General features: G+C 29.2%; 1 protein-coding gene across 1 annotated transcript; it reads right to left on the minus strand.

Moving 5' to 3' along the window:
* Positions 1-12,726: 12,726 nt before the first annotated feature.
* Positions 12,727-15,930, minus strand: LOC108476285 (glyceraldehyde-3-phosphate dehydrogenase 2, cytosolic-like). Its single transcript, XM_017778493.2, has 11 exons — positions 15,701-15,930; positions 15,514-15,614; positions 14,981-15,096; positions 14,789-14,888; positions 14,321-14,467; positions 14,190-14,250; positions 14,015-14,112; positions 13,469-13,611; positions 13,306-13,389; positions 13,134-13,223; positions 12,727-13,026 (listed from the first exon to the last, which is right to left on the minus strand). The coding sequence occupies exons 1-11, from the start codon at positions 15,726-15,728 to the stop codon at positions 12,984-12,986; spliced, it is 1,011 nt and encodes a 336-aa protein (XP_017633982.1). The 5' UTR covers positions 15,729-15,930; the 3' UTR covers positions 12,727-12,983.
* Between the last annotated feature and the right edge of the window lie 1,945 nt (positions 15,931-17,875).

Below are 17,875 nucleotides of genomic sequence, written 5' to 3' on the forward strand. Positions count from 1 at the left end.
GGAAACTTTGGTAATAGCTACATCCCTCTTAACGGTTTGGAAAGCTCTTCTCAAATCTTGGCACTTGATTTTGATTGTGAGGCTAAAAGAGGAGGAGAAGGATAAGGAAGAGCGTTGCCTTCCATCAACTATATCCCTTTCCAATCTTCAAACTCTTTTCCACTCTTTACATACTCTTCCATATTAGGAGGAATGTAGTTGAAGGTTATAGCTTTCTACATAGAACTAAGATATAGTTGACTGTTTCACTATCATTCCCACATCTTAGATAAGCAGCAAAAGAGGTTCTATGATTCCTTGTTAATGGCTAAGGCATTTTGATAAGCCCTCCAAATAAAATGTTTAACCTTTAGACCTTGTTTAAATTTGTTGGAGGGAGGTTGAATCCTTAGGGAGAAGCCTTCAAAGAAACGTTTGCCCGGAGCCAACAAATCCCTCAACACGTTTGGAATTGTCCTAGGTCTGAATTTTGTCTCCCAATTCTATAGAGAACCAGGGTGCTTGAGGCGACAAGTTCACAAAGCAAGAGCACCTTAGACCATGTGTGACATAAAACCACCTACCAAAGGTAATGTGGAGAGCAACAAAATCGCCAATTTGAGCTTTGTAAGCTTAACACATGGAACTCTTACGATCTAGGTGTTGGGTCCTTCCTTGTTTGGATCACACGTAAGACCTCACCTAGTCACCTCTAACCCATCATTGCCTATCTAGAGGACTACAGTGCTCCCAAGTAGCAGACCAACATAAGACTTGCATTATACATGTGTTAAGACTAAGGCTAAGAGAGGGTTGCCCTCACCTATAAATATCCCCCTTAGCCTTGGGAGGACTATGTCTCTCTTTCATACATTTTCCATTATAAGAGTGGAACACATCTATCATGTGAATCATCACCTTCTTCTCCTTCCCTTATTTGTCATAAACAAAATTCCATATTAAACTTCAAAATTGAAAGTTCAAGTAGCTCATGAAAAAGTACCAATGCTTGTAATCCTATATTGGTCTTTGATAAGCACATGGTATCCCAACTTCACTTTATACATCCTATCTTTGATCAAGTGCCAAATAAAAGAGCCATATTTCAAATTCAATCTAATAGGGAAAATTTGAATATAGTAATAACCCTTAGACAAAACATGTCCCTATGAAAATTTCACTTCTAAACTCTTAGTCTTGATTAATTAACTCTTTAACTATTACCACAACGATATTAAGGAATGAACACATAAATTATCAATGACTAGAGTCCATTTGTCATCCTAAATAGAATTATTACATCATTATTCCATTATTATCCCACAATGCATTTTCCTTTATTGAGCATTAAACAAGGAAGAAAATGGATATTTCATGGAATTTTCAACATTGGCAACTGAATGAAAGGGATATTTCATGGGAAGGAATATGGAAACCTTCACAATAACTACATCCCTCGTAACAGTGTGGAAAGATTTTCCCAAACTTATGCATTTAATTTTGATAGTGAGGCAAGGAAGAAGAGGACAAAGACAATGAAGAGGAAGACGAGTTTTGCCTTACATCAAATATATCCCTTTCTATGGTTTTAGGGATGTAGTTGAAGGTCATAGCTTTCTACACAGAACCAAGACATGGTTGACTATTTCAATATCATTGCCACATCTTGAATAGGCAACAAAAGAGGATCTATGACACCTGGTTAGTGGCCAAGGTGTTTTGATAAGCCCTCTAAATAAAACGTTTAACCTTTGGATTGTGTTTATATTTGATGAAGGGAGGTTGAATACTTAAAGAGAAGTCTTTAAAGTATTGTCCACTTGAAGCCAACAAACCATTCAACACATTTGGTATTGCCTTAGGTCTGAGTTTTATCTCTCAATTCTGCAAAGAGACAGAATGCTTAAGGTGACAATTTCACAGATCATAAGCACTTTGTTGGCTTACACCGTGCATAACTAACAACCACTTTCAAAATTTTCTTTATAAAATTATAAAATCTAACATTTCAAAAATCTCGTAAGACATCTTATTTACAAACAGAGAAAAATATACAAGGGAAGATTCAAAATAGTGCAACTCTAAAAAAAAAACACTACACATGTTCACTAGCCAATAATGCTTGAACACGTGTTATCCTTAATAACTAGAGAAAACACAAACAACACCGTTACAAACTTTAAAACGGACACTCCAAAAGTCTTGTTTTCACAATACATACTACATCTACACCAATGTGCATTACACGCGTATTCATTACTACAAACCAAAATCATGGATTATTTTAGGGATGGTCACTCTATATTGTTTTAGGGAAGGTCACTCTATAACCTCTCCTCGACCTCGGGAAAAGGGGGATCAAGTTATAAGTACCTTGCCTATTTAAGCTTCACCGCCCTTATTGCACCATGGCACAAATTTGCTAGTCATCACCTCGACAAGACTAAGCTTTGTATGCTTAACACATGAAACTCCTATGATCTACCTTGCTAAGGATAAGTGTTGGGCCCTTCCTTGCATGGCTTACATGTGAGACCTTGCCTAGTCATCTCCATCCAATTTTCGCCTATTTGGAAGAATAAAATGCTCCCCAAGTAGTCAAACAATATAGGACTTGTGGCATACATGTTTTAATACTAAGGCTGAGAAAGGGTTACCCCCACCTATAAATACCCCCCTTATCATTGGGAGGAGTTTATATCTCTCACTCATACATTCTCCATTATAAGAACAAAACACATCCATTATGTGGTACATCATATTCTCCTCATTCCCTTATTTGTCATCAACAAAATACATATTGAACTTCAAAGTTGAGAGTTCAAGTTAGCTCGTGAAGAAGTCTTTTTGGTCTTTAACAAGCACATAGTATCCCAACTTCACTCATTACAACGCATCCTTGATCAAGTGCCAAATAAAATAGTCATCCTTCAAATCCAAACTAATAGGGATAATTGAATACCATTAACAACCCTTAAAGATAATCCAAACTCTTAGTTCTTGATTAATTAACTCAATAACTATAACCACAGAAAAGTTTTGCGATGCTAAGGCATGCACACATAAATTATCAATGGTTTGATTTTACTTGTCTTCCCAAAAAGAATTACTACATTATTATTTTATCTCAAACCTCTTTTTAGCAAAACCAAATCTTTTAAGGAGGCTTCACTTTTCCACAACACATATTTCCTTTTTTAAGAATTAAACAAGGATGAAAATAAATTATAAAAAAAAAAACCCTTTCATAGCTTGTGCCCATAAAGATGACAGATATAATAGTCATTTAACCTATTCTCAAGAAGGGTGATGTTAAAAGCATGAAAATATTTGAAACTATTCCCTTAAATTTCTTATGTTTTTCTAGTCTACTCAAACTTGTCAAGTAAACCTCCTTTCTCTCATGATCCATCCCTTCCCAACTTAAATATAAAGTAAAGCATTAAGCTCATTACAAAAGGATATGGGAATATTAAAATAATATACCACATAATTAAATAAACCAAAATAGAAGAGACCATATCCTTGATAAGCACTTCACTGAAGAAACGAAAAAGAGAAAAGGTATCATTGACAAAGCATTCTTTTAAGACTGAAATCAATTTTCCTTTCCTAATTTAGGATGATGACTCGGTTTCTATTTTCCTATTAAGGATGATTGCAAATATTGGAGAAGTCATACATTATGACTCTATCAATCTAAAACCTACAAAAGTCTTTTTTGGATAAGTTAAAAAAAAAATTATCTGAAGAAGCAAGAGTTTTGCTACATTAACATTGTTATGTTGCAAAAGATAGTAGCAAACTAAAATCAATTCTTAACTTTGCATTACTAAATTAAGTTCTCATATTTTGCATAGTTGTTCTCGCCTCTGGTTAATTGCAACAAACTTTTGGTCAACTTTTTGTATTAGATTGATGTAGCCTTCATTTCTATCTTGCCAAAGCATGTAGGTGTACACATACTAGGAAAGCCTTAGTATGACAAAACATAGTGATAGTTGATACATTGGTAAGGCAACCCATAGCAAACCAACCTTGGTAAAGATCATTTGTAGGCCTAATTCCAAGTCACATAGTCATTGATAGTTGATACATTGTCTTCCTTCCAACTTTGCAGGACAACCTACCTGCCAACTTACACTAGCTCCTTTAGTCAATCCTTCACTTCTTTTCCAAAGAAAAAAGATGCCAAGTTGAATAATCTTCTTCATTACCTTAAAGGTAAGAACAATTTTTTACACCAAAAATTTTGTAAATTGAAAATGACTAATTGGATGAGCTACAATTTACCTACAAAGGATAGATCTTTATTTGTCTAGCTATTAATTCTCTAAGTCACTTTTTCCATAAGAAAAGTGCAATATTTAACTGTCATCCTTTTTTTCACAAGTGGCACACCTAAAAACCTAACAAGTAGAGATCTCAATTCTAGTCATATTCTTTCTATTATGCTTTGCAAGACGTTTTGATTAACATTAGCTCAAAACAATACTCTGTTAAAATTGATCATCTACAATGTTAAAATTTGAATGAAGAACCCCAAAATATATCTTATAGCTATTATTGAGTTAACGGACCCTAGTATGCTCAAATACCAGGTATCACCAAGAGGGATGATATGGTGATTAAAAATTTACATATTTGAATTTGAGAGGAGTTTATAAATTAAGCACAAGATATATAAATGTTTAACCACAACTATCCTATCTCTTAGCTATATTTGTTATGTTTCTTCCCTAATCCACTAGTGAGAAAAATACCATCATGGTTAAGGTATGACTTTACAACTCCTTATCTTTTACGAGCCTAAGATAGAACCTCTAATCCCTTAAGGCTTTTCTATCCTAAACTTTAAAACACTCTCTTAAAATCAATGATGAATTGTGCAAACAATAAACAACCTTTAATAGTTGAGTATTTGTAAAGTTAAGCTCTCAAAAGTACAAATAAAAACTAGCACAAAGGTATTCAACTCAACTCAACCCAACTAAGTATGTACAAAGAATGACAAAAGAAATACAATTTTCGCAAAAGCTCTTATAAATTCTTTGTATTCTTTCTTGAATCACTATTCCATTTTTCTTGGAGTGTTATTGAGCTCTAATTATACCCTAGAATTGGATTTTAGCTATTTTGGATCGTTGGAGAGTGAAAAATGGCAAGTTTTACCTTTCCTTCACATAAAGGGATTAATCCTTTAAACAAAAAGATCAACCCTTACCTATACAAAAATATAATCATACTAGTTAAAATATAATCGCTGGGGGCTAATTTTGAGGATCGATTTTTAAAGGGTCAATCTTAAATTGATCATACTAGTTAAAATCCTTGAAGAAAGTTTTTGAATCAACTCAAAAATGATTTTGATAATCTTAAAAATATTACAATATATCAAAGAATTTCAAACCAGAGTTTTTTAGATCTTAAAGACCTTAAGGTTTTCCACAAAATTATCACAAAATGACCTAGGAATAATTTGTAGTTTTTCTTAAATATTATTATATAAAAAATATATTAAATCAAGCTAATAAACCCTTGAGTGAAGACGTGAGCTACAATTTTTTTACATTTTGGGTGATAATCAAACATTGTGTATGCCAGTACAAAATTTAGAACCCTTGACAAAACATTCATTTTAATAATGAACAAGTACAAGGACAAGAGAATTTCGTATCTAACATTTTGTCGAATTATTCATGATCACTAAAAACAAGGGACGAGTCACACAACTATTGATCCAAGTCTTAAAAGTTGAAGGAAACCACACATTTAAGAACTTGGAGAATAAATCTCTAGCTTAGAGAATTGAAGGCCTTCTTTTAAATTAACCTTAATAGTACATTTAGGTGACATATGTTATCCACTATAGCCATTAACCAACCCCTAAGCTAAAAACACTTTATCTATCAAGCCCTCCCTTGTATAAACACAATTTAGTTGCTGATAATGATTATAGGCAAGCATTTTCTCATATAATTTGTTAGAATTTTTGTAACGTACTTGTAGATAGTGGGGTGGAATAATATATGCTGAAAATCTATCATCTTAGTTGAGTTTGAAACTCTTAGAATAATAGAAAGACTTGTTACATTGAAAGCTAAAAGTACAGTACTAGTTTAAAAAAAGAATTGAATGGTTAACACTATACCATCACTATTGAAAAAAAATCAAGGTATAACACAATTTTTAAAATTTTAAACCAAATTCAAGTTCACCTATTTAGTTAAGGACAATAATCTTCAACAATCTATTACCTGAATGTATTTCAAACTGAACTCACTCATTGCGAAAAATGGTTTTCGATTAATCCCAATCTACCAGCAAAAACCTACACTACTTTAAAACAATGAACATATATTGAGTTACAAAACTCCAAATCAAGTGATTCAAAAGTCACTTCAAAGAAAACTTGAAAATCTATTACCAAATAAATTTGCACTTTTTTGAATCAAACTGGGGAGGTCCAAAATTGAACTCAAAGTTATCCCTTAGAATGTTATGATATTGTTTCAGAATTCTCAAGAGCTTTCAACCTTTACTTTCAACAGTTCAGATCTTCTCCACTATTCTTGAACTCTCAAGTTGCATGATGTGTAGGCACCATACCAAACATAAACATAAGTATTCTATTAAAAAATCACAAAGGAAATGATCTCAAGAACAAAAACACTCGCTTGATCATATGTGGTATAAATGGCTAAGGTTTTTATTTTCACCAATATCTTTTTCCTTTAGCCAATAATACATATTAAACAATGTTTTCAATTTTCTTGTCTCATAAGGATACCAAGACCACACACCATAAGTTTCCCATAGGTAGCTAAGATTACTAAGGCAGCCAGTAACTTTCTCCTCGATATGGCTGACTATCCCAAGCTCTAAGTGGGTAACTTTAGCTTACATATGTGTTTTATAATCTCAATTCATTTTAAATTAATTAAAATTAATTACCTAATTAAATAATTTGCACAAGCACTATTTTATTTTCAGAAAAGTCAAGACAACCTTATTGTATTAAAATGCATGTGTAATTTTATTTTATTTTATTTCATTATAAATAATTAGAAAACATGATCTCTTAATTTAGTTCCACTTTAAATTCATTATTCAATCTATAGTAAAAATTTATCCAATTAAATAAATATTTGAAGTACTACATTAACCTTAGATCAAACTAATCATTAAACCAAGAAAAATATATTACTCTAATGAGTAAATACAATGATTTATTTCTCCATGTTCAATCGTTTACAATGCAATGCAAGTGTTTATGCTAAATGCAATCTATCAAGAGTTATATTGAGCTTTTTGAGGGACCAAATAAAAATATATACCTTGGGCTACAATAATTGGGTGTCATACCATTAAAGACTCAAGACCGAGCTACCAATTATATACCATTACGAAAGCTATCAAGCAAGATTTGTTCATTGACCTTGTTATATCTGCATAACCCTCATCAAGCACCTATGATCCCTTTAGGTTTTATCTTTTCACCAAATTTGATCATCTTTTTTTAAAGATTCGCTATATACAACATGATGTAAATGATCATTCACACACTAAATGATACAAGTCAATATGGTGGATTCCTAGGCCAAGTTCAATTTATATCAACCATATAATGTCTTTAAAATGATACTCTTAACTCTTTGAAAGAGTTATGATTACGTATCTATAAGTAAATACACACCATGCATAAATTGCATACACAACATAGAAATTTACTCTCTAACTACTTTGAGGATGCTTTGATCTACGACATATCAAAGCATACAAGAGATACATACATAGAAATATATTTACTCAAGGTTAAGGTTAAATGTACAATGAATGTCACAAATGAATTCATCTACAAATAGATTCAAGATCATTCAACTTGGATTCTTTCAAATGCATTGTCATTCTAGGCTATTATATATATGTCTTTACTTGAAAGTTGCCCCGCTATGATAGCCAAGACAAGTTATCCCCCTATAAGAACTTTAGATGACATAATTACGTTCTCATTGTAAACCCATACACTGGGCATATTTAGATTACCAACTATGAAAAGTTGCCTTTTGCATAAAAAAAAAACTCCTTTGTTCTATCACTTTCTCATAGTTCAACATAGGTAATTAGTTATCCATTCTTACTTCTACCGTTCACTTTACATGTAAACTATTAGTGGCAATCCACATAAAGATAATAAAATAGCATGTTCACATTTCCATAAATATTAAGTCCATATATTTAAGTAATTTACATTAAATATGATTAAATTATAGAATTAATGGCACAATTGTGTAACAATCATCTCTATATTATCAAGATTTGTGTCTTTAGTAAGGTAATTTCATCTAGTAATTTTTCAAACTGAATGATTAAATAATTGTGTACACATGATTATTTAATATCCTTTGTATGTTTGTTCTTAATACCAATCACTAATTACCTAAGGTTTAATTACATAGTCAGTTTGTAATACAAGAAGACAACTTATATTAGTAGGTAATTTATTCATAGTCCATGAAGTTAAATTGAGTAAATGACTCATGTTAGGACTATAATGTTGTCTATAAGTCTAATTGGAAAGATAGTTTGTCTAGGCTATCGAAGCTAAATTGACTCCCATAAATAGAGATAATGATGTAATTTTCTAGATTGACAATTCATAAGAGATAATCCAAGTTGAATTTATTCTTGATCCATTTACGGATTAATTCACCTATGGTGTTCATAGTGTAACTTACCTTAGTCTTCAGTAAGTTAATGAAAGTGTGTATGGCTCATGTACGATGATATATTGAAAATTTGTGCACTCAAAGTAGTGAGTCAAAAGTTGCTATGTTGGCTACATGACTTATGCATAACATTGCTTCACTCAAAATAGTGAAATCATAGATCAATAAAAAGAGTAAATAATATCTTATCATTTACATGTATGGATTAATGAAAATTAAACATGACAATGGGTCATCGGTCTTAGATGAATGATTTTATCATTACCAATATGAGTAATGATCATTTTCATTGTGAAAAATACAATGGCGACTATAAGATAAAAAAGGATCAAATGAGGTGAACGGATTTAACCTAAAAAAATCATGGATGAGGGTGAGAAGCCAAGCCATCTAGCTTTGAAAAATTGCATTAAACAAAAAGTTGTTCCAAAGTTTTAGATCCATCTTGACACAAAGGGCATAAGCTATCAAAGAGAACATTTCTTTTCAAAAGGGATTTCATAATCAATAGATAATTGTTGTAGATTTTCCATTAAAAAATTAGCTTAAAAGGAAAACGGAGCTTTTAAAGGACTTTCCAAATTCTAAATTGTTCCCTTGAACTAGACAGTTATGATGACCAGATTTCCAAAAAGAATAGTAAACCCTTTAACAGAAAAGTTTCATTGGGATCATCTTTCCATACTAACCTATCCTTACCTCCTAAGATGGAGGAAGGCCTGGTTAAAAGGTCTTTAACTCTTTCTTCGCTAAAATTTTCATGCACTCTACAAACTTCCCAAGTTTCCCTATTAAAATCATAGTAAGATTGCGCTTAGAATAACTATGAGTTTGGACAATATCCAAACAAAGCCCATTAGGAATAGGGTTAATCCAACAATTATTCCCGTTTCAGATCTAGACGTCTTTCGCAGGCAGAATACTTTTCCAAATCTATAAGTCAAAAGACTTGGCCGTAACAACTTCAAAAGCATTAAACTTACAGTACTTTGCTTTGAAGACGCGACCAACAAGAGGATTTAACGAGTTCATGATTCTCCAGGCTTGTTTAGAGAGAAAGGTTTCATTCATCAATTTTGCTTACCTTAAGCGTAAACCTTCTTCTCAAGTGAAAAAATCCTGACACAATTGTAGAGATAGATTTTACTTTGCCCCTCCTTGTGGCCCCACAGAAAGGATACGATGATTCTGTTAATGTTGTCATAAATGTATGTTAGAGCTTTGGATGTGAAAAAAAAACAAAAAGGGAGGAACAAAACAAAAGTAAATAAAAAAATCAAGACAAAAAAAAAATTATATTTATAATTATTTATTTAATTATTATTCAACTAACGATCAAACCAATTACACTAAATATTATGATTAAAATGATTAAACCAAAAATTATGATTTAATCGATTTAACTACGGACCAATTTTTTTAAAACACTTATACTCTAGCAAAAAAACCCTCTAAAATTTCAAAAAAGGAGGCACTAAAAAGTCTTTATTGTCTTTTGGAGTATCTCCAGTGGACTTTCCCCGTAGCTTGGAAAAAGAAACAATGAGACAAACTTAAATGGCCAGTCAATACCCAAAACAACAAAAAAAAAAAAAAAGTAGCAAAGGTAGTCAATCTTTTAACACACACATCGTTATTTCACTTCATTTCTTAACATTTTTCAAATTATGCTTTTGATTTTTCAAACCATCATGACGTAGACTTTGCCTCTTTTTTGATTGTTTGTGGAAAAAAAATGGTAAAAATATTATAGAGATCCTTGTATTTTGTAACTTTTATTCGAAAAAATAATAAAATAATCCCTATACATTAGATCAAAAAGTAAAATAATTTTTTATTAAAATTTCATCTATTTGTACTATTAAAACTGACTAAATAAGTGACTCATAATATGTCATATGTATACATAAGGACTAATTTTTAATAGTAATAATGGATAAAATTTTTATCAGAATGACCAACTTGTTCTTTGATCTAACATACCGAAACTATTTTATCTATTTTTTGAACAGAAAAGTCTTAATACAGAAATTCTTATGATACTTTTACCAAATAGTTACTTGTCGTTTACACTACCTTATTGAATATTTTGTTCTTTTAAGATTTTCACATGAGAAAATATACCTGAATTTTTGTTTTGTAATTTTAATATTTCCAAAAATTTTCACGTGATATATTGTCCTCATACTTCCATGGTATCATAGAATTTTCAAAGTGTGTATGGAGAGGAAAATTCTAACATTTTATAATGCATTAATTCAAACATAAACAGTTATTTCAGAAAATTGGATTAATGAAATTTCATGAATTAAAAAACAATTGTATGAAAAATAAATAATTTATAAATATGCTATATGAATATCGTTTGATATGTAAAAATTATAAATAATTTTAAAATATTTAGAATTAATAAACATTATAATTTGAAGTTTAAAAATTTTATTTTATAATGAAAACATAATATTAAATTAAATTAAATTATTAGAAATTTTAAAAAATTAAATCACTTTTTTGAGTTATTCAAACAAATAAATTTATTTTAAAAATTTTAAAACCTTAGTCGAAATAAATCCCTCTTCCAAACACAGGCACCTTTGGTTTTCAAAATTATTTTTTATTTTTAAAATGTATTTTTATTTTTAATTTTTTAAAATTATGTTAGGTAAATAAAAATAAGATTTATTTTAATAAAAATAGGAAAATAGATTTCTAACTTTTCCAATAAGAACTAAAATAAAAAAAAATTCAATATCTGTATAGATTTGGATTTTGTTTAAAACTATTGAAAGAAAATGGACACTTTTATAATATTAATTGGTCAACGTTTCTAATTTTGCAAAATAAATTTTATATATTTTTATTTTCATTTTTAAAATTATTTTTAAAATTTTCAAATAAACATAATTACTTTTAAAATCTCGATTTTTCTAAAATTGGAATAATAAATTCTATCTTTTATCAAAATTTATTTCAAATCCAATGTAAAATTTCCAGAATTTATGCTTATTTGGGATTTTAATATGAGAATTAAAATTTATATGTTTATGTTAGATTTACTCATTATATATAGTATTAATATAAATTTATATTTACTTTAAAAATGACATAATGATAAATTTAGTCTTTAATATTTACATCTTTTATAAATTTGATTCATACTTTTTTAGATAAATGTAACCTTCAACTTTTAAAATAAAATCTAATTTGATCATTAATTTTTTAAAAATCAAATAAAATTAATAAAATACTGACTTTACGATAAATATTTTATAATTTTAATTTATTTATTGACATGAAACAAAACAAATCATAACACGTTACCATAAAGTACTTGTAGACTATCACCTAAGTTACGACACAATTTTATATTTTAAAATGACATAATGATAAAATTTTAATTTTTAATATTTACAATTTTATCAATTTGACTCTTACTCTCTTTTAGCTAAATCAATTTTTATAAAAATCCAATTTGATTATCAACTTTTAAAAAGAATCTAATTACCTTTTTAACCAAAATACTGAGATATTATCAAAATTTTTAATCTACATGTACTTAATAAATTAGAATATTTATATTTTTAATTTTTTACAATTTTCAAATTATTTAACAAAACATAAAACAAATTATGACACATCAACATAAAATTCTTGGAACTGTCACGCAATTTACCACACATTGTTAAAAATTTAATATTTAAGTATACATTTTCATGAAAAAGAGATGGTTTACAACTTTTTAAAAAGTTCATGATCACAATGGTCAAAAAAAGTTATCATTATACCTTTAAAAAACAAACGCATTCTTGATATTAAGTTAGTTGCAAATAAAAACAATAAAATTTTCAATAATGTATTATTGGAACTATTAGAGGGTTAGCTGGATTTAGAACAAACCTCAAAAGTCAAAATACTTTTCTCTTAAAAAAATCAAAGTTTTTTGTATTATTTATTATCATAATTTCATTTAAAATATTTTGTATTTTATAAGATCTTAAAAAATACGTTTCCTATCATATTTATATTAAGTTATGACTAACAAATTTATTTATTATTTTTTCAGTTGATCTTGCAATTATTATTGTCATAAAATGGATGAAGGGAGTCAAAATAGAAACCCTTCCAATCCACTCAAAAGAAGAGTGTTCACACGAAAAAAAAATGTTGCATACAATTTCTATTATTTGCATGACCAACACCCAAAAGACAGGCATATCTCTTCTAGTTTCTAAATTGCTTGCCAAAGCTGAAGTTAGAAGCTAAAACTTCACTCACTTAGCAAGAAGCCATGTGTCGAACCAAGTCGATCACTCGAGAACTGCAGTGCCAAAGAGAAACATACACACGTTTCGTGTTTTGTTAGATTTAAGGAATTATATGGAGATATTATCAGATATAAATAAAGGAAATGTATGTATGATTTACCTGTAACCCCACTCATTATCATACCACGCAACAAGCTTAGTAAAGTTGTCATTCAATGCGATTCCGGCCTTAGCATCAAAAATGCTTGACCTGTCAAATCGAACACAACATTGCATCATAAAAGCTTCAACGACAGTAAAGAACATTGTATCGAACTATTAATGCTTCGCACCTGCTGTCTCCAACAAAGTCGGTTGAGACCAAATCTTCATCTACGTAACCAAGAATTCCCTTCATGGTGGTCTGAGAAGCCTCCCTACACAAAATTAAGTGCATTTAGCTAGATTAGGCATTCATCTTTGAATTAAAATATAGTACAGTGATCTAATCCTTACCTGATAGCAGCCTTGATATCTTCGTAAGAAGCCTTCTTCTCGAGTCTCACAGTAAGGTCAACTACGGAGACATCAACCGTGGGAACACGGAAAGCCATTCCAGTCAGCTTACCATTCAACGCCGGCAAAACTTTTCCAACAGCCTATTGGATTACAAGATTAGCACCATAATCAACTATCAAACTTCAATTTCAACAATTATCCAACGATTATATCCAGCAAGCTTTTAGTCAAAGGCAAAATACAGGTCCTAACATCTAAAGCTAATGAGGTTAGATTTCTTTTTTTCTTTTTTTTTTTTTTTGGGGGAATATTTGAACTAAAAGGAAAAATACAGGGACCATAATCACATATAAGTATCACGATACTATTATACTATTATATTTGAACTAAAATCCATATTTAGTAAATCTTAACAAAAATATGTAGATTCTTATCACAACAAAATCAATATTGAGTGAAAAACAATTATATCTTCATAATTCTGGATCCCTTCACAGCCTATGAATTTTTCCAGTTTAGGAGTGTCAGAAAACATATACATACCTTGGCAGCTCCAGTGCTGCTGGGAATGATATTGAAGGAAGCAGCTCTACCACCTCTCCAGTCCTTCATTGATGGACCATCCACAGTCTTTTGGGTAGCTGAATCAAAAAGACAAGTCAATCAACAGTACACAACTTGTTGGAACGAGAAGCAACAAAACACGGTGAATACTTACCAGTTATTGAATGGACAGTGGTCATAAGACCCTCAACAATACCGAATTTGTCGTGGATGACCTGCAACCATTTTTTAAAGATAAAAGTATTAACCAATGCATTAAAAAAATAACAGAGGAATCACTATTACCTTAGCCAACGGAGCAAGGCAGTTGGTTGTGCAGCTAGCATTGGAGACAATGTCAAGATCAGGCTTGTATTCTTTCTCATTTACACCAACAACAAACATGGGGGCGTCCTTACTGGGAGCAGAAATAATCACCTTCTTTGCACCACCCTAGAAAAAACCAAAGGATGAGAAACAAAACATGAACATATGATACGTTGAAAGGACTAAGAAGGGGGTATCGGATACAGGCATGTGCTTGACATGGTATACTCAATTTTTCTAAAATTTTCCATAATTTGGAGGATCATACCCTATACACATGTTCGAATATGTATCAAACACGGATAAAAATTCAGGTACAAGCTAAGTTCCATACATACAATATGCAATTTCCTCTTCAGTTTTGATAAATACACAAGGCATATTAATTCAAATAAAGTCTCTGAAACGACCATGAGACAAACATTGCTCAAAATTATTATCACATACCTTCAAGTGAGCAGCAGCTTTGTCCTTGTCAGTGAAGACACCAGTAGACTCAACAACATATTCAGCACCAGCCTCACCCCATGGAATTTCCTCAGGGTTTCTACATCAATCACATAAGGGCGTCAAGAAAATATTTCAACAACAGAAAACTCATCCTAAAATAATCTCGTTCGAAGGAAAAGAAAAGCATACTTGATGCCAAAAACAGTGACAGGCTTTTCACCAAAGAGGAGAGTCTTTGAGTCCTTCACTTTAAGCTCATGGTGCTTCCATTGACCGTGAACACTGTCGTACTTAAACATATAGGTCTTTACAAATAAAATTGTCAAAGCGCATCAGTAAACAATTTATAGAATAATTTAAAAATAAATAAACAACTATATTCTCTACTTTCAACTTAAACACAAGATTTACTCACTGAAAACCTAGCACAATCAGTCAATTTATCCTATAGATCAATCTTTCAATAATCAGTTGAAATTTTAAATTATGTATAAATCAAACATATAATCGCTCTGATAGGCAAGTGAGACAAAGTAAGAATCAGATCCGAAAAAATAAATTCAAATCATGACTGTTTTCAGATCTACTCTATTTCCACTAAAAAAAACTTCAAACACGAGACTTAATTCAACGAAACGCTCCAATAAAACAAGAAAGGAATCAAATGCAAAAGAAAATACGAAAGAAAGAAAAAAAAAACAGTCAGATTACGAGTTACGAACCATGTAATCAGTGGTGATGAAAGGATCATTAACAGCAACAAGCTCAACATCTTCGCTTTGGAGAGCAACTCTCGCAACCAAACGCCCGATCCTTCCAAATCCTTCACCAAACAAACACCAAATAAATTTTCAGATCCATAATTTTTTTTAAAAAAATCACAAGCAAAGATAAAAAATATGTAATTACCGTTAATTCCGATCTTAATCTTCCCCATTACTGAAAAACAAAAGAAAACAAAATCTCAGGTGAAGTGAGTGAAAATAAAAAGAGTGATGGGTTTAGGAGAAGGAATAACAGGGGTAGAAGAGAGGGTTTATATATGAGAGAAAGAGGTAGAAATGGCGGAAAGTTCTCGGAGGAAGTGGGGACCACTAAACATGTGGCGGGAAAAGATGGTTAGTCACGCGATTAATGGGTTATAGGTTTTTTTTCAACTACATAGGGCCGATTTGTGGATACGAAAATTTTGTTGGTTGGAAATTAAATTAGTTCATGGGTTTCATGAATTGTTTGCTAGCATTTTTTAAAATGGTATAATGATAAATGTAGTTCTTTTAAGTTTATATTTTTCAATTTAACTTTTTAACTAATTTTAATCATTAATCTTTCAAAAATAGTTAAATTATTTTTAATAAAATGATGATTAAAACTTTTAATTACAATGATGTTGGCATGATAATTGTGTGGCAATACACATGTATTTTTTATCGATATGGTATTATTTGTCTTATATGTTACATCAATAAATAATTTAAAAATTATAAAAAATATTCAAATTATTCAAATAAAAAAAGCCCTGAAATACATGTGGATTGTCATGATAACATGTTTAAAATTTAATATTTTAATCAATATTTCTATTACAAAAATAGCAATTGATTATTTTTAAAATTTTAATAATTAAATTAACTCTTTTAAAAGATTGAAAGCTAAATTAACAAAAGATATAAATGTTAAAGGCTAAATTTATTATTATACCTTTAAATTTTTGCCAACTCTTTTACTCAATTTCTATGTAGTGGATTTCATATAAGTTGAAATATTTTATTTTATTTTATAGTAATTTAAAATTTTCTAAATTTAATTTTGGTTTATTAAATAAAGTCAATTCAAATTAAAATTTATCTTATCAAAACAAGGCATATATACAGGAGCGAAGGCGAAATTTTTTTAGGGTAGTCGAAATTAAATTATAATTTTATAATAGTAAAAATATAATTTTAAATAATTAAATCAAAATTTTATCATTTTAGAAGATTAAAGTAAAATTTACTTTTACTAATTTAAAATTTTAGGAACATTTCTGCATACATAGATATTGTGGCCTTTCTCTCTTAAGACAATTTTTAGATAATATATAATTAATATAATTATAATATTTTTATAAAATTTATATATCAAATATATAATTACTTGTTATATAAATAAATGATTTTTTTTCGTTTTACCTTTTAGTTAATGAAAACATAATTGCTTAAAAATAAAGTAATTTTTTTCTAAGAAGCTCTTGTTTCTAAAATAAATTCTTTTTTCCTTTTTTTATTTTCAGAAAAAATTATTTTTAATGAAAATATGTTTGATAAATAGAAATAAAATTTTGTTTTCAATAATGAATACACGAAAACATATTTGATAAATTTTTTCTATAATAAAACATGAGAAATAAAATAAAAAATTTATATTTATATGCATTTGTATCAGGATACCAGATTTGATAATTGATATTTAAAAACGGTTGAAAAGAAAAAATATTTTGCGCTTATATGATTTTGACGAAGAATCAATTCATTTAAAGTTAAAATCATTGTTTTCATCATTTCTATTTTACAAAGTCTTTTAGTGAAAACAATTTCTTATTGTTTTTAATTTTTACATATTTTCATTTTGATTTTTAAAAATAATTTTAAAATTTTTAACCTTCTTTCAATGTTTTTCATTTTCCATGAAAACGAAAATGAAAAATGCATATATTTCCTAAAACCAAACCGAGTCTAAATAATTTAATATAAAATTTAATTATTTATTATTATAAAAATTCATTTAATGAAAGTTTTAATAAAATCATAATTAGTATGGTAAATCTTTTATCAAGTAAATTTATTTATTAAAATATTTTAGTAAAATTATAATTTTATCTATAAACATGATAAATCTTATAAATAATAAAATATTTCAAATGATAATTTAATAATATAATTAACAATAAAGACTATATTAATTAATTTAAAATTTTCTCCAAATTCATACTTTAATATATATATTATAAATTTTTCATTATAGATGAATATGTTGTAACATGATTTATTGACAATTCACTAGCAAAATACATATTGAAATATTATACAATATTTTTTAATCTTC

This window comes from Gossypium arboreum, chromosome 7 (genome assembly GCF_025698485.1).
Source record: "Gossypium arboreum isolate Shixiya-1 chromosome 7, ASM2569848v2, whole genome shotgun sequence".
NCBI lineage: Eukaryota > Viridiplantae > Streptophyta > Magnoliopsida > Malvales > Malvaceae > Gossypium > Gossypium arboreum.